The 20,301-nt window shown below is 40.5% G+C and overlaps 1 protein-coding gene across 1 annotated transcript in view; it reads left to right on the top strand.

Moving 5' to 3' along the window:
- The window catches only part of CNTNAP5 (contactin associated protein family member 5), a 216,236-nt gene that overhangs the window by 180,259 nt on the left and 15,676 nt on the right, over window positions 1-20,301 (top strand). The window contains exons 17-19 of the mRNA XM_075028728.1: window positions 1,148-1,372; window positions 16,789-16,919; window positions 18,232-18,316. Coding sequence (XP_074884829.1) covers window positions 1,148-1,372; window positions 16,789-16,919; window positions 18,232-18,316 — 441 coding nt within the window. The remainder of the gene's footprint in view (window positions 1-1,147; window positions 1,373-16,788; window positions 16,920-18,231; window positions 18,317-20,301) is intronic.

Here is a 20,301-nt window from a genome sequence, read left to right as displayed (position 1 = left end):
GGTTTTTTTGCCATTCCTGTGACAGCCCATCCAAATGTTAAGAGATTTTAAAAATAAGTGTGAAGCATTCAGGAGAAAACTGATTTGCATAGTTCGGTCTGTGGTGAACGTGTCCTCACTGAACCTTTCTGGTGGCTCGTAGGAGATGTTACCAACACCAGAAAAATGAGCAGGGCAAATAAAGAACATCCAATTTAGATGGCATGCTCCTTGGGAGAGGAAGGAACTAGCAAAACTACTGCTCAATAACAGCAAGGTGCAATGTGAGTGTTTTAATTTCCGTGGCTGCCCCTCACCTCACAAACGCAACAGGTTTACTAAGTGGGCCGCATCTTCTGCTGGTGTAAATTGGCTTAGTTGTAATGCAGTCCATGGAACTATGCTCACTTACATGAGCCGAGGATTTGGCACCAATGCCATGAGAAGCATATCAAATAACCACATAGTGTCCTGTTAGGAGATGCTGCTGTAAAAGTGGAGCTGCTTTATTGGAGAAAGTACTTGCAGTCAGTCTGTAGCTGAAGATATCACCACCCTGACTTTACTGTGCCTCACATTAGAAAAAAAACTGCCGTTATCACACCTGTGTATTTCATGGCCAGACTATGTTGTGTTTATTGAAAACACAGGCAGGAGTTCTCGGGACCTGAGAATGCACAGGTAGATGTTTCTCTTCTTTTGGAGCTACCAAAGACAGCTTGCTATACTGGCTGACTTCGGGTCAATGTGTTGCTTTAATAATGACTTTGTTTAAAAAGGGGACTGGAAAGGACAAATACATTGTCTTTACTGTTGGGGGAAGACAGAGAATATTGCCTTACATGTCAGCTGTCAGAAGATGGTGAACCGAGCATTTATTTGGCTGACAGACATTTTGGGCTGTTCTATCTTGTGGAGCTCTGATTCCAGCACTAAAATAGTTGAGTTTAGAGGCCTGTCTCCATACACCGTCCTTCTTTGTGCCAGACAAACAGACAGTAAGGAAGGACACACTGCTCATACAAACTAAGGGACCGTTAATGTCAGCTGGGTCAGGGGCATTTTGCAGTGTTCTGTTTCTGAGGCAGGCAGTTTATGTCCATGCCTGTCTGGGAGATCTGAAAATGTAGTAGCTGAAATTATTCCCTTGGTTTATATATGCTTTCAGAGGTTTCTGCATTATTTGAAGCTGGCACTTCCATTACCTATATTTTCCAAGAACCTTATCCTGTCACAAAAAATGCAAGCACCTCAAGCTCTGCCATTTATGCGGATGCTGTCATGTCCAAGGAAAATATTGCATTTAGCTTTCTTACGGCACATACTCCAAGCCTTCTGCTGTACATCAACACCTACTTTCATGAATATTTGGCTGTGATTCTCTCCAAGAATGGTAAGTACTCTTGATTTGATACCAAAGGGAGACCAGTGTAACTGTGTTAAGTTTTTTGTGAGAAAATACAGAATTCTGCACTGATTTAAGTTCATTTCTGTGTCTGCAAGTTTATCAACTTCATGGTATTCAGTTCATGCAAATGGCTATCACTCTTGTTTATGTCCCTTTATTTGGCATTCAGTGCTACACTTGCCTAGTCAGTCTTTGAATAATCATGTTGTTGGGGCTTAGAATGTGCTTTGACTTTCATTTGGCAAGACTGTACAATAGCAATTCCTTGTTATTTATTCCACACCGAGATCCATTAGGCCTCCAAAATAAGGGAATGAGAAATACCATGAATGTACAAGAATACTTGGTGGAGAAATATATTATCATTTTATCATTTGCATTTTGTCTTGACACACATATTGCTCTTCACTGGGTTGTTTCAATGGAATACGGCCAGTATGTCTGAATATTAAAGTCAGAAAATGTCCAAGTTTTCTAGGTTCACTAACCAAAACACAAGGTGTAAATCCATTTTCTATTAAAAGGTACATGGTGTGAGGACTTTATGAAAACATGTAAAGATTTTAGGGCCTATGTCTTCTCTGGCTCCTGAGTCCTTGCATTGCTTTCAGAAACTCACTCCAGACAAACATCATGCTAGACAAATGGGGATGTTTGAATTATTCAACAGTTATCAGGCACTGGAAGTGATGAGTAAGCATATTGGTGAGTCACTAGCCTGTGGCAGAGCAATAGAAAGTTAATGCTATGTGGTTGTTGTAAATGTACATTTGACCAAATGACCCAGACCACTCTGAAGCATTGGAAATTCCAAAATAGCTAAGCTTTCAAGCACTGTCAAATGAAAATATAAGGAAAAAAAAAAAAAAGGTTTTACTTTTTATATGGGATTTGCAGTAGTTTATCTCCTGGTTGTGTCATGTGGCTAGTATTCGGGCTGACATGGGATGAATATCCAAAACTCTGGGAGGGGCAGCTGGGACAGTATCAGCCTGGACCCATCTCCCCTAAGCAAAGCCGCAGCAGGGCAGTGGGACTACTGAGGAAACACTCTCTACTCTCTCCTCTCCCATCCAGTCTAAGGTTTCCATCTCTGATTTGCTCTGGGAGGCAAGTGTTTATGATTTCCAGATATATGAAAATTCTGGTGTGTAGCTCCAGGGTGGCAGAGGTTAGCTCTTGCTGAGATGAAACCTTGGAATCTACTTCTCAGTTACACACTCAGGTCTCTTGATGCTACTCAGGCAATTGAAAATACCTCTAAAGTGAATGAAAATGTATTATACATTTAAATCACCTTTACTGCTGCCAGAGTAGTGTAAAATGACCTTAGAAACATGAGTCAGTTGACTTTTATTAATGAAATACAACCATAAGCAAGCTATAATTGTGGAATTCTGGAAGGAGGGACTCTAATGGTGGTTGGGGAAGGGGTTGCAACCAGGACCCCAGGATCTCTTGTAGCAGCTCCACAGGAGCAGAGGTAAGCCTTGCCCAGCTGCACCATCTGCAGATCTCCGCTTTGGTTCACATGGAGACAGGGACTCTCAGTACTTCTGGAAATTAGGTGGAGCAGCTCTCGTTTAGAGGGTTGGTGAGATGTCAGGCTCCAAAACTCTGTACTATAAAATGTAGCACTATACGCAAAGAATTATTAAGATAACTAGCTGACCTTGGTTAACTCCTGAAAGTCTCTCTCAGGGTTATTCTGTGCATGCTTCTGTGTCATTCTTTCAAGACAGTCATTTCAGTCTTGTATATTCTCTGCCTTTTGTCCCAAATGTAATAATTTTTTAAATCTCATATCCTCTATTTTTTAGTCTTGTTGGAATTGAAATTATTCCAATGAAAATAATGTTCAGATATGTTACTCTTTCTTCCTCCAAGAGGTTTATGCTTGCCATAAAGTTACTGGACTATGAATAACAATGTCCTTTGTAGCATTAAAAGTGAGCGCGATTCCTTCTCTCTTTTTGGCTCATTTTCAAGGAATCTTGCTGAGTCTGACAGTGTATAGTAGGACCTAAGCAGGTCCCTGCTGGATAACTGATTGGTTAAATAAACGTTAGGCTCCTGGTGAAATAGGAATGGGCATTCTCACTTAAGAGTTGAGCAGTAATATTCTTTGCCATAATCCCAAGACCCTTTCCACTTGTTAAGAAACTATATTGAAACAGTCTATGTATACTTTAATACTTCACCTTTTGTAAGTATTTTTCAAGCTGCTGCTCATGTATCCTATTATTCCTCTTTTCTATTATCCACAAAATAACTAGGCAAATTATTAGTTAATTAAAGTGACAATGAGAAGAGTGTTTCTGGTAATTCAGAGTTTCTGTGTTAAATATTTAACATAAAAGAAGTGAAAGTGTCTGCAAGGCTTATTCATGGTTAGACTATATTAAAAGGGGCTTATATAAAAGTGGACTTGTATAAGCAGCTATGGTCTAGTCCAGTCAGGTGTGAAATGTTTCCTGTAAAATCAGTTGGTTTCAGTAAAATCAATAAATAATCACATTTAACCCCAACATACTTTGTACTGTCAGTCTGTAAAGAAGATCATATCATTAGAAGATACAGTACGTATTGATTGAGACACTAGAATTCTGGTAGTAAAATGATTCATTTAGAGTTACCTAACAGGCCAATGTCAGGTCTGGGAAAGGAAGTGAAATCTCCTCATGCCCACTCATGGCTTCACCCATCCAGATCAATGCTGCCCACACAGAAAGCCCTTCCAGTGCTTGAAGCCTTAGAGGGCAGGTGGTTCATGAAGAAAGTAAAGTTATGGCAGGTGTTGGGTACCACCATACGTCAGTGTAGAAGCTACAATTCTAAATCTATACAGATGACCTCCTTCTATAAAATGAGATGCTCAGTAGTGCCTAGCAGGTAATATTTCTAAAAATAGTTCCCACCCAAAGAACTTATCTATATCACAAGGTTGTTCTTACCTCTGATCAATTGGCTTATGTCCTGGCAGCTTATGGGTAAGTTTTCAGAAGCTGATGTTTTTAAAGATGACTTAGGGATTCTTTCCGCCATTAGTTAATACTTACACTTCTAAATCATACACGTGCCTTTGCAAATTGTATGCAATAACTTAGCATTGTCCTCTTCTCCCCAATCTTACATATTGTAGCCATAGATTTTTAAATTATGCATATATAGAGATGTGTATGTATTGTATATAGATGGATACATACACATGTATATAGATGGGTATGTATATGTGTATATAGGTGGGTATGTATATAAAGTTCCCATAGTCACATTGATCCCACATCCAAAATATTAGCAGTACTGTAATAATTGGCCATGCCTTTTTAATATCAGTGCTGTAGAAATTTCAAATTATAGTGCCCATTACTAAGCTACAGAAAATGGGTAAACATCTCTAATTAGCCTTTTCAGTGTGTCAGTCCACAGAAGTTATTTACATCATGGGAAGCTACTGCCAAAAAAAAAAATAGTTTTTTCTTTCCCAGGCTAAACTTTCACTGTACATTTTTGCATTTACATGATTTCACCAAGTTACCAGTACCTTAGTATTATTATTATCTTTGCCTTGATCCCTAAAGTCATAATTGATGGGGGAGAAAAATGTTCAGAAAGAAACTGTTAGTGCTTTCTCCATCCTTCCTTCCCCCCTGCAAGTAATCAAATGTGATATGAATATGATGAAGTATATTGTCCAGAAAATGTTTTCCCAAGTCTTTGATTCTCAGTGTTGTTGGCTTTCTCCGTGGAAACAATATGATTCCTAATCTAGAAAAACAGCAGATAGAGAAAAGAGATAGAATCTCAAGCTATCCTAGAGTGATTGAAAAATTATCTGTATTTATTATCTGATCTCATAAGAAACTAACAATTTGAGTCTTTTTTTTTTTCTTTGTTTCTATCCAATACCTATAACCATCACAGTGAGCTCAATTCTCAATTTTTCTTTTTTTTGAAAGCAAGACTCTGAAATTCCATAGGAAAAGTTAAAGACAAGGAAAAAGGCACAGTTAAAAACAAAGGTATAAATGAAGACAGCTTGAATAATTCTTCTGTTAGGTCTCTGATGCTCAGAATATAGTAGCAGGACCTAGATCAACTCCACTGCCCTGTCCTATAAGGTCTTGAAATCAGCTGATATTTGAAGTAAATAGGAAAAGAAACAAAAATCTGTAATAGAGGTGAGCTGAATTAACACTCTGCAAAAAAGAAGCAACTGTCATCAGCGAGAAGCTACTGATTATTTTCTTTTTAATAAACTAGAAATCTACTGTAATCTCCTCCTGTCTCTAAGTCAGAAGCAGCCTTTCTGTTGAAGGCATGTAAATTCTCCTTATTGTTTTTGCCTTGCAAGTCTGTTGAGTTGCATCTCCAACAACTTTCCTCAAGCAAAACCAAAGCTTTTGTCATTCAGTGGTAAAGAAAGGCCAAAAACATAGTTCAGTCTTTGAGGCAAAGAATCCTTTGATTCTGTTCATGCTGTGGGCTCTGGAGTTCAATGGAGCAAAGCTAAAATAATTAGGGAAAAGAGGACTTACTAAAGCACTGGGGTGGATTTGGGGGATGATTTTGTTGTTTCTTTTGCTTTACCACTTTGCGGGTTTTAGTTTTGGGATGTGGGTACCACAGGACATAACTAACTGCTGCAGAATGACCCTCTAGGCTATGCTATTGCTAGTGCAATTGTCTTATCTTTTGAGAACATCTTCTGGCTTACAGACTTTCAACACCCATTGAACAACCTGCGCAATTTATGTGACTGAAGTGGAAAATGGTGCCAAGGTTCAGGTATAGTTATTTTTAAAAGATGAGGAGCAGGAAAGTGAGTCATGTTGTGAAGTGTGGGAGGCAGCTTTGTTGAGGAGACTAGTTTTTAAGCAACTGTCTGTGAGTGACTGAGAATTGTTCCCAGTCTATCTCTGGTTCACAGCCATTAAATGATTTCATATGGCAGATTGGACTATATATCATCCAAGTATAATGTCAAGCAATTGTTGTAGTAGGTCCTGAAATCCTATGTTATTTACTGAGTGAGGGGCCAGTAAGAGTTAGGTCAGGAATGGTGAATGCAAAAGACATTTTCCCCAGTTGCCTGTAGATGGAAGGCTGGCTGTGGCACCTTGAGTAGAAAGGGTGGGGGGGCAGATCTCCCAGTCAGTTCCTTTATGTCAGTAGAGAAACTCCTGTGGTGAGAACCATCTCTGGCCTCTTGGATGATTCCCTGCTGTAAGCACGCTTCACAGAAAAGAGGAACACTGATTAGAGTTTTCAGTTCAAATCCAGCACTAAAAAATCTTTGAGGGAAGAGGTGGACTTGGCGCCCAAACCCAATTTTCTTTGTTTGTTTTAGCATATGGGACTCTAAATCTCTTAAGTGTTCAAAACTAACTTGAAAGGAGAAGCAGCCACAACATTCAGCCAAGGACTCTGGCACATTTCTTTATCTGCCTTCCAAGAGAAGAGAACTGAAAGATCTGTCTCATTAGCTGAATTCATGGACATGTTTATACTCGTGAAGATCATTTTGCCGTACTGAAGTGTCAAGAGATGTTCTGGAGACCCACAGGGAACAACAAGGCAACTGTAATTGGATTACATTGAGCAGGAAATGCTGAGCATGCAGTTAATAATTGATCTGTGCTCTGCATATATACAGACTGACTTTGAACTTACTGGTTATCTGGCATAAAACCCCAGACCACAGCCTGCAGATAATCAGCTAGGAAGAAAACATACATTCCCATTTGCTTGGAGGAGATGTTTATCTCCTAGAAGACTTAAGTTCCTAGTTCACATTTTGCAGTTGAAAAGTCATTTTTATTGTTGGATTTCTGTGGAGCTGTCCCGAAAGGGGTGGGAAGGAAGGACAGAAGGTCACAAGCTCCTATGTTTTAATAGATGCTGCAGACATAAATATATGCTCTTCAATAATTCTGAAATGAGGGTCTTTTCAGAACCCATTTGACCAAAACCTTTTCCCCTGAGGATTTTTAGTAGTCGATTTTCAGTCATTCTTAAATTGTGTATTATCTATGTTGTGGACATAGAGAGCCGTGTAGTGAGAGCTGTAGTCCAGCAGAACTGCTGGCTCAAGTGCTGCCTTGGAGCAGTGTAGCTGTTTCCACACAACATAGAGCCCAAGCTAATAATATTTGGAAGAACCAGCCTGGGTCCAAGCAAATCTCCTTCTCTATCTTGCTTGTAGTATCCCCTATTAGCATGGTAATTTTTCCTGTAACGTATCAGTTATACTGGCTGGATAATGAAAAAGTGACTTCATCCTTCTTGCCTGATGAAATTGGGTGTTTATGCCTTAGTCTTTACAAGCGAGACCAGCCTTCAGGAATCCCAGGTCAAGACCAGGGGAAAAATCTGGAGCAAGGAAGATGTACACTTGGTGGAAAAGGATAAGATCAGGGAATGCTCTAAGCAAACTGAGCATATATGAATCCATGGGCCCTGGAAGGATGCACCCATGAGTCCTGAGAGAGATGGCAGATGTCATTGCAAGGTCACTCAAGAGGCAATGGGCACAAACTGAAACTCATGAGGTTTCATCTGAACATCAGGAAACTTTTTTACTGTGAGAGTGACTGAGCACTGACACATTTTACCTAGAGAATTGTGGAGTCTCCATCCTTGGAGATACTCAAAAGCCATTTGGACATGGCCCTGGGCAACTGGCTCTAAGTGTCCTGGCTTGAGCCAGGAGGGTTGGACAACATGACCTCCAGAGGTCCCTTCCAACCTCAACCATTCTATGATTTTGTGAAAGATTGCAGAAGTATGGATTTGAAGGTGAAGTCGTGAAAGTGTATGTATATAAGCATGTATTTTGCTACAGAAAAGTCGTCACAATGCTACCATTATGTGGTTCTTGTATTAGGATTGTTACTAAGTAAATATTTCATCCTTCCTCTAATTTTCTCCATTAGATGACTTAAGAACACGAGTCAGTTCTCTGTATGCCAATGGTTGTGGCTTGTTATGAAAATTCAAATATTTCCCTTATGAGTCTGCTATAATCAGGAGAAGGTCACTGATTAAAGGATCCAAATTCTTCAGTCACAAAGGCTTGCATAACCTATGAAATAGGTAGTGCTTAGATGGACTTACTGGTCAGAGGAGCAGAACATTTCCCAGAGATTCATGACCAGCCAGGCTCTGTCTATAGAGCTCAACACAAACATGGATCATTAACCTCAGAAAGCCATTAATCCACCAAGTTCTATGCTGTCTTTATTATGAGTTAAGAATGAAAAGGAGTTTTGAGAAGTGAGGCATATGATTATTTTTCTCTAGTTTTATTTAAAAGATTATTGCTCACTCTCCTGGTCCACAGGCATCATGTAGTGCTCAAATTGATTGTTTCTTTTTTTCTGTACAGACCATCTTTTTCAATGTTCTCGTTGCTGAACATTATGGTTATTTGTTAGGTCAGCGTGAAACAAGTCCTTGCTTGAACAGGTATCTGTACTGCCAAAACTGAAACAGGAATGGTTGAAAGATATTAGGAAAAGAATGGAAACAATGAGCCAGGATCTTGGTGAGGGCAGGTTGGTATGTATCCCTCAGGGTCTCACAACAGAGGATTTCTGTCTTTTTTGCCTGTGAGCTGTTCGCACAGAGTTAGTGATGATGCGTAATTTGCGAAGCCACATTGAACTTTTGGAATAAAATTCATAGGATGGTACTTTTTATTTCATTCACTGGGTGAAGAATAAAAGCTCTTCCTGCCAGCCTGGTTGCTACGCTACTCTTAAATGAAAAGTACAGTGTGAGATGAAAGCCTGGCAAGATTCTTCTGAATACAAAGGTGAGTAAACCATAGGGCCTACTGAATGTCTGACCATGAGAAGACTAATGGCATCCACTGTGTGTTTAAAAACAGGAGGAGAGATCTGAGCATCAGATCCAACGGTATAATACAGATAGCTTTTGTTAATTAAGGGTCTTAAAGTGACTTTTGCAATTCCAAAGGTACAGGTTAAAATTTACCAGAATAAATCTCACCATCAGAAAGCAGGTAATTTCAGAGAGATTTAACTCATCTGATGCCCTCAGCTCCTTCCTTCATCTTTACATTCAGTCACCTTCAGGGAAAAAAAATAGTTAATGTAGCATCACTTTGTAAAAGAAACAGAAACCAGTTCCTTCATGAAAAAGAAGTATCTAGGAATGGAGAGAGAATGATTGTCGGGGAATGCAACGAGTCTACTGAATTCCTGACAGTTCGAGAACAGCGCGACCTTGAGCAGCTTGTAGTATATCCTTGAAGAGTCTGGAAAGATCCGAGAAGACCAGTACAAAAACAAGATACTGATAAGAAGAACCGTCCTAACGAACTCACCAATCATGAATTGTTAGTTACTAACCAAACCAATCATATACTAACACATACTCAAAAGAAGGGTATAAAAAGGTGTGTTAGAACAATAAAGTAGCCATTTTGCATGATCTATTACTTGTCGTGTCCGTCTCTACTGCGACAAATGATAATGGCTAATAGCATTTTTTTAAATCGCTGCTCACCCAGAGGTTTCATGTCATTTCCCAAAGGATGTTAACATTCATCTAGTTCACCAATGGATAAACTGTGACACAAAGAAGGAAGATGATTTGTCAGCGGTCATCAAGCTGGTAGATCCCAAACTGTGGCAGTGTTCTGTCCATCGCCTCCAGGATACATAAATACACTACTGTGTATGTTTACCCATGAGCTAAACTGGAGAGACAGTGTTTAGTATTATTCCCCATCCATGGGTTAGCCCTGTTCCCATTTTAGGCCCTGCCACATCAGCATGGACATAGGCTGTTTTATTTAGACAAGTGTTCCCCTTAAAACCACTGGAATAAACTGGAATAAACCTCTGTGTTTAAGCCACTCAGTATGTGCATGATGAGTTCTATGACTGTGCTCCCCTGGGTCATCTTTTAGACTTGCAGTATTTTCTAGCTTTGGAGGCAGAAGCATCTGCCAGTTCCTTTTTAATTGCTGGTCAGCCTGTGTTAAGCCAACTGGCGGCTGGTGGGAATGAGATGTCTACAAAGGTTAAATACATTTGTCAGTCACGTAAGGGAACTAGCTACATTTGTTGATGTTTAAGTGACGTTCTCAATCTGGCTCCAGCTGCCTATCAGGATTGCAAAGTGAACTGAGGTCATGGGCCTCCAGATAGGCTCCTTTAGGGGCTTTTGGGGGTGTGGTTTTTCTCTAAGTTGAAAAAATGCAAACTGAAAGTTTGGGCTTTTTTTAATATAGGATGGCCTGAATATGATTCTTAAATCCTGAATGTCTCAAGCATTGAGTGGGAAGCATTCAAATAAGTACCTATTTTTTTCACTACTGTGAGAGATTACAAAAAATTGGGGAGTGGATTTTTTTTTTTAAAACCCTATGAAACAGTGTCATCTAAGCAAATGCAATAACTGAGTAATCATACCAGCAAACACGTTTAACTGTTTCACCTCTTTTTTTTCTCCATGCAAAACAAATAGCAAGAGTGACCTCCTAAAAATGTGCAAGCACCTTCTTAGTTAAACGCCACTGGACACTGAAGAGATGGGCCCTGTTCTTTTGAATCATCAGCGGCACTTCCACTGAAGAGTAAATTTACTGAGTAAATATCCCTGGGGAGAAGCTGCTAATTAAGGAGCAGGTTTCTTAGCCAGCTGCTCCTAACTGAGAAAATGGTGGTTCATTTTTAAATATCTAGGCTATGGAGAGGGACACTGTCATGCTGAAGCTGTGCAAGTTGCCAGAGAGATATTTTGTGGTAGAGACGACTGAAAACTGTCATGCGCTGTTCTGCAATCAGGAATGAACAAACATTTCCACCTTATGAGCAGCAGATGGCTTTCTGGGCTAAATACTTTAATGTTACTATTTTTTTCAGAATGGCAACATCAATAGCCTCACTAATATATTCCACCCTTTGTTTAATTGGTGCCTTCCTTAATTATTTTGTCTTTGAGCTGTAGCTCAGGTGAGTGCTGAAGATGAGTGCTGAGGGTGGATGTGGTGGTGTAGTTAACATCTCATAGTCTGATGAGGGTGACTGCCGGTTTCAGACAGCTGTAAGAGGTTCTGTTGGTCCTAAACTCCTTCATTTCTGGGTTCCTCTGAGGCAATGGGACGTGCAGGGGTAGTCCAAGGCCCATTTCCTAATGCAATGTTTCATTATTTTATACATACACATTTCTCCCAAATCAGAGTTCTCAGCTGCCCTGATTTAAACGATTTTTTTCTGATGTTATGTGATGGTGATAAAGTTGTAGGTTTTACGTGTGCCACCCACATGTGCTCCCTGAACTAACCTCAGCTTCTCCGAGTGGTGCAAGATGTCTTGCCAGCTGCTCCAGCCAGTTTAAGTCATTAAAAAGTGCTATCGAAGTTGGCAGGGATGTTGGGTTCAATCTGGGCACATTTAAAACCAGTTTCTGTAAATGAAGGTCCTGCAGAGAAGTCTCAGACTCCAAAGGCATGTCATTACCTTCCTTGCTGTTTGGTTCTTCAAGGCTAAATGACACAAGACCTGTGGTCCTGGTGAAATGTGACAAGGACATTGCTTATGAATGATGGATTTATAGACCAAATTCCTGGTATCCATTTTTTTGTTTGTTTTCTGCAGACTTTTTGTCAAATATCTGGCACTGGGTGAAATCTTTCAAGCCAGGAAGTCTTTTCCTGAGCTAGAACACTCTCTGTAATGTTTTGCCATGCTCCCTTTTCCAGCTGATGATTTAAAAATTACTATTTGATTTTCAACACAAGCTTTGGCAGTCCAGAATGAATGTAAAGTTAGTGAGCATAGGCCACAAAGCCACCAAATATTTCTGACATTCCACTCAAGCGCTGCCGTAGACGCAGGCAAAAGACAGACAACTCTCCTGTTGACATGTTCAATCAGAAAAGGTTTTGGACATACAATATGTAACGTCATGGCCAAGGTATTTCTTCACACTGTGCAGTCTGGGAATACTTTTTCTTCTTCAGCCTGAACACTTTTAAATCTCTAACCAGTTTAATGTCCTTATTACCACTAGGCTTAAGAGCTGCTACTACATCTTTCTTGTCCTCAGCAAAAAAGAGAAGCAGTTTGAAGAGACCATGCTATTCTTGTGGCCACCTGGAGGTTGGTTATGCTGACACTGATCATTAGCGTATTGCTAGCAAGTATTAACCCCAGCCTCCATCACCACTGAAAGAGTGTCCTGGGAGTGTTTTGTTTCAGAAAAGTCATCCCCAATGTAGTCATCAGCATGGGATGGCATAAATACTGCCCTTTGGTCTCTATTTCCCAGAACTTCCCTCTACACAAGGGGACCCCCAGGAATCCTGTTAAAATGGCTCTGTAGCTATTTGATATCTGCAGAGAGATGTCATTCAGCCCTACAGTCACAGATTATACTACGGCAGATAACAGATTGAAGACCTCAATGATGTGTAGCAAGCCAGCTTTGATACTGGTAGTGGTCGCGTCACAGTAGCATGGCAGCCCACGTGGACTCCTTTCCTCCAGAAGTGGCAAAAAGAGGCCACGCTGCACTCTGTAACACTGTGGCTAAACTATGCCTGGTCTCCTGTTGGGTCGTTCTGGAGCTAGCACAGCATATCTCCATGCTGATCTGCAGTCTGCAGAATTTGAAGCTGAAAGGGATGACTATAATAATCAAGCGTGAATCCACTCTTACCTAACACTGCTGGAGTAATATGCCCAGTAAAATTTTCCAGCCCAAGGCCAAAACCAAGATACCTCTCTTTTTCCTTCCCTCCCTCTTTTATGGGCTTAATAGAAATTGCCTCCAGCAATTCCACATACATTAGAGAAGGAAGAAAACACAACAGGCAGTGCATTGCTTGAACATTATGGCACTCCAGGTGTGCATGCTCAGACACAGGGAGCTGAAAAGAGGATGACAGGCATGACTGCAATAAGACTGCCAGAAATTACACTGCTCATGATTAGTATGAATCCCTATTGTGAGGCAAAAATGATGCAAAATAGAGAGAGAATAGAGAATAGGGAGAATAGAACTGGCTTATGCACAGATTTTTATTTGCAGTTAGTGAGACTGGGCTGATGTGATGGAGAAGGTCAGTGGACCAGATAATCAAAATTCAGAGGACAAAAAAAATTTCTTAATAATAATCCTAATTAATAATCCATTTATTTTGCCTGTCAAGTAGTAAAATGGTAATGTAATCTGCCAGACAAATTATTCTGTACTGTGGAAACGGGAAAAGTTTTGGTACTGAATGTGAGCCAAAATCAGCTCTCAGCTAAACTGGTGTAAATTCCAAAACACCTTTGGAGAGATGGGCCCATGTACTTCTGGTTTATGTTAATGTAGATTTGACCCCAGGCAAAATGCCAACTTGAATTCAATGGTTTTGAAGAGCAGCCATCCAAGAAAAGTTGCCATTGGAATTCAAAGTAATTTGATAAAATAAGATGCTATTCACTGATCTTTTTAAATGATTTAAGGTAAAATTGTACCACTAAAGAAAGTAAGATCTGTTCTTAATGGATGTCAAGAACCTCCTCCATTGTCTCCCAACAAATAGAATAGATGGTTTCTGGTTTAAAGTCAATGCTTCTCTGATGAAGTCAATGGGTAAATCCCTGTTAGCAGCAGCTGAGAGCCTCGATAAATTGTATATCTTGCTGGCTCTCTTTGAACACAGATGTGCTGGTTGCTATATTGATCACCTGGATATAGTAGTACCATTTATATTTCATGTAGTGGTGTGTTCATAGCATTCAAAAAGAGCAAAGAATTTTTTTTCAGATTTACAAACTAAGCAACTAGTACAAGGCCGCAGACCAAACCTAAGCCCTGTTCCATTTTCCGCATTATGCCCCTTTCAAAGGCTCCAGGTAAGAGACAGCCTATAAAGTACTTCTGCAGGGACCTGATTTTTAGTTTGGACCAATCTGTTACTCTATCACTTCTTAGCTTCAGCTTATTTTGTGTGGTCATCTCAGCTGTGGCATGCAGCGTCAGGCAACCTTTCCATTTTTTATTGACTCTCCCACTGCCCTAACAAGCAAGTCTGAAGAAGGTCCCTTAACTTCCTTGCGCTTGGGCTTCTTATGTCATTCTAGAGTAAAGTGATTGTAAGATGTTTACACTGTTATTCCCTGTTGATGCATCTTTCATTCGGTATCAGAAAATAGGATTGTGATTTAAGTTTGGACCTTTAAGTGTAACGTTAATGGTGATAGACAGTAGTTCCTTGTCCTGCCTATGCAATGAGGGGATGGGAGCTTTGCAGTATGGTTTGCGGCAGCTGAATCAGGACCTCTGATATCACACTGAATAATTTAGCAGATGTTACTGACCTTGATCTCTTCACAAATTCCCCTCTAACATCCATGACTATGCATGAGAAAGTAAATGCCTTTTATCTCCTTTTTTAAAAAAATTTCACTTTAAAAGCTCACCTTATCCAGCAGCCCTCTCAATCAGTTAAAAAGCCTTAATCCTAGTAGTTCATTCTCATTTTCCCTCTCATTTTTGGAAGCTATGTTTCTATCCTCCAAAGTTCAGAGAGTGTCAGTGCTCATCTGGGGTATACTGAATGTTACAAAAAGTACAGCTCTTGGGAACCTGAGCAGCCAAACATCCTGGAGAGGGAAAAGGAGGGATGACCTTAACTGGACTCTAGGTCCAATCTGGAAAGACTACCAGCTTCATTGTGAGTTGTGTGGAGGTGGCAAAATTCCTTCTCTACAGGAAATTTATATGTTGTTTTAAGCTCTTTATAAAGTGGTTTTACAGTAGCTTGTAAGCCAACAGAGCTGACCTTATTGAGGGAGGACATGGAAGGCTGAAGGGAGCAGGTGTGTCCACACTATGTAGTGAAGGACAACTGGCCCGTGTCCTCTCTCACCAACTCTAGACCTGCAAGCAGTCTTGCAGCATTAATGTGCCTGAATATAGGAGCCAAGCAGGGCTGCTCGTTCGCCTCTTTAAACAGCCAGACTGCTTCTGGGGGCAGAGGTGCCTCCGAATAACGTTGCAGTGCCCACGCATATGCAGCAGCTTGTGCAGCTGTGCTGTGGGCTTCTCGGGCACGGCACTGCATCGCGGTGTGCGCGCAAGCGTTGCCTCGGCAAACGCTGAAACCGGTCCTGGAGCGAAAACAGCGTGAACGCATCCTTCAGTGACAGTCAGTGGGTCCCTATCACTCAGCATAGGTAATGTTTGCCTCTAGCCTTCTGCAAAACCTAGTGATACTTGGAATAGTTTGAACTCGTGCTATCAGAAGCTCTGAAATGAAAGGAGATAGGAGGGGGGTTTATGATGATTTTCAGAACAGGGAATAAATGAAGGACCCTTTGCTCAGGGTTGTGGTGCTGTCAGTGTTCATTTTCTCCTTGGAGACAGTAACAAAGTAGCCCCAGAAAAGCTTTTTAACTCTACAGTATGACTATTGTTCCATATATTTTGGTTGCTGATGCATAAAAAGAGCTCCAAAAGTTCAGAGAATTTTTTTCTCCCTGCTACTTAGTTCCCAGAAAAGTAAGCTTGAAAGGATTTTATCAGAATAGGTTCTTTTCCTTTTAAATTATTGTCCCGGGCTTAAACCATGACAATTATATATATGTGTGTGTATATATATACACTCATACATTTTTTTTTCCCTGTAGTCATTTGTGGAAGGATAAAATTTCATATTGGATTCCTTGTTTTCTTGTGCATTTTGATTTGTTGTGGTACTGTTATTTATGAGAAGTCACAATGCTTTTTTTGATACAAAGACTGAAAGAGATGTTTAGCATTCATTTTTATATGAATTATATTTATTTCTTCAAATACATTAGAACCAAAGTAAAAACATTTTTTCTGTATAATAATTTACAATATATCCTTTCTTGTATTGCATATAAATTATAATGAGTCTGGGCCTCTAAATGTTTGAAATTGAGTTATAATTCTCACAGTTGTCACTGTACTCTGCATTGTCTGTTACGTCTTGATGAAAAGGAATAGTAAAATCCACCAATATTAGTTTAATAGAACAGTGCAAGACCTGCATGCCCTCTGGTGGAAGCGATCCTTAACATACTAATGTAGATCAGCTTTTGTGGCAGCGCTCAATGTCTGACCTGCAGACATGCACTCCTTTGATATACTTAGTTACTCAATTAAGATATGTTATTCCATAGCAGAGTTTGTTAGCTAGTAGGAAGGCAAACTCTTCCAGTGCATTATTTTTTTACACTTTCCATTACAGTTTGAACTCTCATTTCTTTTCAACCTCTTTCTTGACTTTTTAACCTTGCTACTCCACTGTAATAAAAATAAAATGAGTTGTATGTTGTGTAAAGGTATTGAACAGTATCTCATTATTGACACAGGTTTTATAAATAGAATTTTGCTCTGCTTTTAAGGAAGTTTACAGGTCCGATACAAGCTGAGTAAGGATGGCCTCCTCATTTTCACCATTGACTCTGGAAATTTTGCCAACCGAGAGCTGCACCATGTGAAGATTAACAGAGAAGGCAGAGAGCTCATAATTCAGGTATGCCATGGTTTATGTTGAGAGTTAAATAAAACGTCATGCCACAAACAGACCCACTGATTTCAAAGTCTCATCATCAGCAGGAGGCAAAAGTTTCACATTGATCTGGTGCAACCAAAGCTGGTCCAGCAGCAGCTGCAGGTTAGACCAAAGCTCCATCCAACCCTGCTTCAAAGAGTGCCCAACTGTGGTGTTGTCCTTTGAGTGATCCTTCCCTTGTCTCTGACAATCTGTGAGTTAGGAAATACCTTTGGCCAGAAGTTCATCTGGACCATTGGAGTGGTTCTGGGGCTTGGGGATGTCTGTGTGACCTGTAGTCCCAGAAGAAACACATGGTATGGATCTTTAAAAAGCTGACAAAGGAAGAAAAACAGCTGAGGAACGAGCACCTGGGAATGTAATTTCATTTAGGGTACGTGCCCCAAGAGACAATGTGACCCCAGCTGCCTTATCCTCTCACAGAAAAGGAAAAGCTGGGGGAACACAGGGTGCAGCCACCATGTGCATGATGATGCCCTGTCCCCTTGCTAGAAGCAAGCCATGCTGAATGTGACAACCTCATGAGAGATGAGAACCCTCCTCTGCCTTGTTTCCCTGCACCGCCTGTTTTTCCAAGGCAGGGAGAAGAGGACTATCTTACTGCTCCTTCTGAGGCTAATTATAGCAGTTCAGATTACAAAACAAATTGGCTAGATCTGGGCGGCAGCCATTTAACAGGGAAGGGTGGCAGAGTCTACAGAGAAGCTGTGTGTTAAGGAACAGAATGAGAAGGAGATAGAAACACAGGGAGTGCCACAGTTTTTCTTTCCTCTACAGCTTCCATGTCTGGGTGGTAAAATGATAACACAGCACGCAACTAGGGTGGGTAGGCCTGATTATCTAGGAAGGAGGCTTATGCTAAAAGCCAGGGTTTTCTTCAAGTACCAGTCTTCTATTGTCTGCTGCACTGTGGTTTTCTTCTATGCAGAACTAATTCTTCACAATACATTTTTAGAGAGGCCTCCTTTGAGTGTATTCTGAAGTGGCTAGACATGGATTTGGGGAAGCAGGGGGATTTCAGTGTCAAACATTTTAAGCTTTTCTGCAGGGGAAGTTTCTTCAAAGCCCTTTATATGACTATTCTGGTATACCTTTCAGCTTCTCATGCTAAAATCAAAGCATATTCACTTTGCTATCTTTAGAAACGGAATTGCGCTTGGGGGCAGAATTAACTGATTTGCAGCTGAGAGCATTCCCAGAAGTTTGCAGTACGGAGAGATCTAGGGGTGTCTACATGCTGTTGTAATGAACTAATTTTATTGACCTCTTCCAGGTTGATCAAGTTCTCAAACTCAAACACAACTTTTCTGAGATTGATTTTAAGGCCATTAAATCACTCACCTTGGGCAAGGTCACAGGTAGGTTCTACTAAAAATATTCCTGATTCATCAGTTGTTATAGTGCTGGAGTTAACCTGTACTGTGTGTTGGGTTTTTAATAGGATTGGGGTTTTGTTTGGCTGGTTTAGCTGTAAGAGTTGGCCTGAGCATTTCAGTACTCCTGTTTGCACACCTCATCAATGGAAAAATTTGGCAGCTTTACTTGTTTGCACTGATAACAATATTAACTTCTCCCATTGTTCCCCCTAGTAAAGTGATTCATACTGCCTGTGTGGCTGCACAGGGTGGCATCTTAGCCTAATGATACCATTTTGCTGACTACAGCTTGCTCCTCTCAAGCTCTGTTTCCTAACTATAAGAACAGCAGCACTGTGAGCCTTCATATTCTCTACCCCTTTTTCACTCCCAGTCCTTTTCCATTTGAATTCTGCAAGGAATATTTATATTAAGTGTAGCACTGAGGCCACAATTCTGTATGCTCTGTGCGTGGACCTTCTTGATCTTTACCCCTCCACACTACAAAGACATTACAAGACCAGGAAAACTGCCTGAAATTTGGAAAGTAGAACTCCTCTGTTTTGTTGTCAAGTGTGTTATATTTCTTTATATAAGAGTCTTATTTGTTCCCAGTAAGATTCTAAGTGCTTCCTTGGTTATAGGCCTTTTAGTCCTTTGTTAGAATTGGACCTCCATATCAAGCCTGACATCTGTTTCACTATTACAATTGTATATGTTTTATTAATAGCACCAAAGGCCTGCGGGACTGGTAGCTAGACAGAAACTATAGACATCCTCTAGTGTCTACTTGTGCAATATAATTGTATATAATTACATTAGTGCATTCTGCATCATGTTTTCCTAAGTAGATTAAGGGCAGGAACTGTTTTTATCCTTAATTATATTTAATGTTTGTTCAGAATGCAGCAATCTTCCAAGCATTTGTGGACAGGTTTGGGGTCCTGACACTTTTTAGCCCAAGTCAAGCTAAGCTAAAAATCTCATTTTGTCAGTGGTCAGCTGTAGTGCTGAAAATCTGCAAGAACATTGCTCATCATGACCTCTAACTAAAGCTCCAGCTATAGATACCAAAAAATAAACCAAGGCTTTTCTAACCGGCAAGATGGAACATAGCACAAAGACCTTCAAACTTTTAGCCAGCAAGCTGACAAGGTGCAGCTCAGCATCATGGAGAGAAACTAGATTTAGTCACAAAAATATGATTAACTTTACAAGTACAAGGTTGTTGCAAAGCCAAAAAGCCCAGATGTATCTCCAGAGGTCTGGCATTCAGTTCCACTGAATGCCACAGACTTGTCTCCAGGCAGCTTTTAATGGATATGTCCTTCTGTTATTTCACTCTTGCCCCAAAGTTTGTTAGGATCTTGTTTTAGTAATAATAATAATAGCAATAGTTCATATTCTGTAATGACACTAAAGCCATAAACTTGGCCGTCTAGATGGTGGAAGATCTTATTGCTGTACCAGGAATCACACAATGCATCCCAGCAAGTCACTTTAATTCCAGCCTAATCCTAATTCTGGTTTCTTTTTCATATGTTAAGTGAATTTCTGTAAAGCTGCTGTTCTATGTCAGGATTTCATTTTCCAGGTTTTATCCCACAGCTGTAGCTGTGCTGAGTAGAGTCCTTGTGTCCTCACTGAATCACAAATCCCCCTGAGTCGTCTTCTCTCCAGGATGAACAGTCCCAGCTCTGTCAAGCCTCTCCTCACATGAAAGATGCTCCAGTCCCTTAATCACCTTTGCAGTCCATCAGTGGACTCACTCCAGTAAGTCCATGTCTTTCTTCCACTAGGGAGTCCAGAACTGGACCTAGCACTCCAGTAGCGTTACACTCATGCAGAGTATGGGGGAAAGAACATCACATTCTGTCTGCTGGCAATGTTCTTCCTAAGGCAACCCTGGATGCCAGGATGTCATTGGCTGCCTTTGCTGCAAGGGCACATTTCTGGCTCATGGTCAGCTTGTTGTCCACCAGGACCCC

Source organism: Buteo buteo, chromosome 5 (genome assembly GCF_964188355.1).
Source record: "Buteo buteo chromosome 5, bButBut1.hap1.1, whole genome shotgun sequence".
Taxonomy (NCBI): Eukaryota; Metazoa; Chordata; class Aves; order Accipitriformes; family Accipitridae; genus Buteo; species Buteo buteo.
This window is presented reverse-complemented; position numbering and strand designations above follow the sequence as displayed.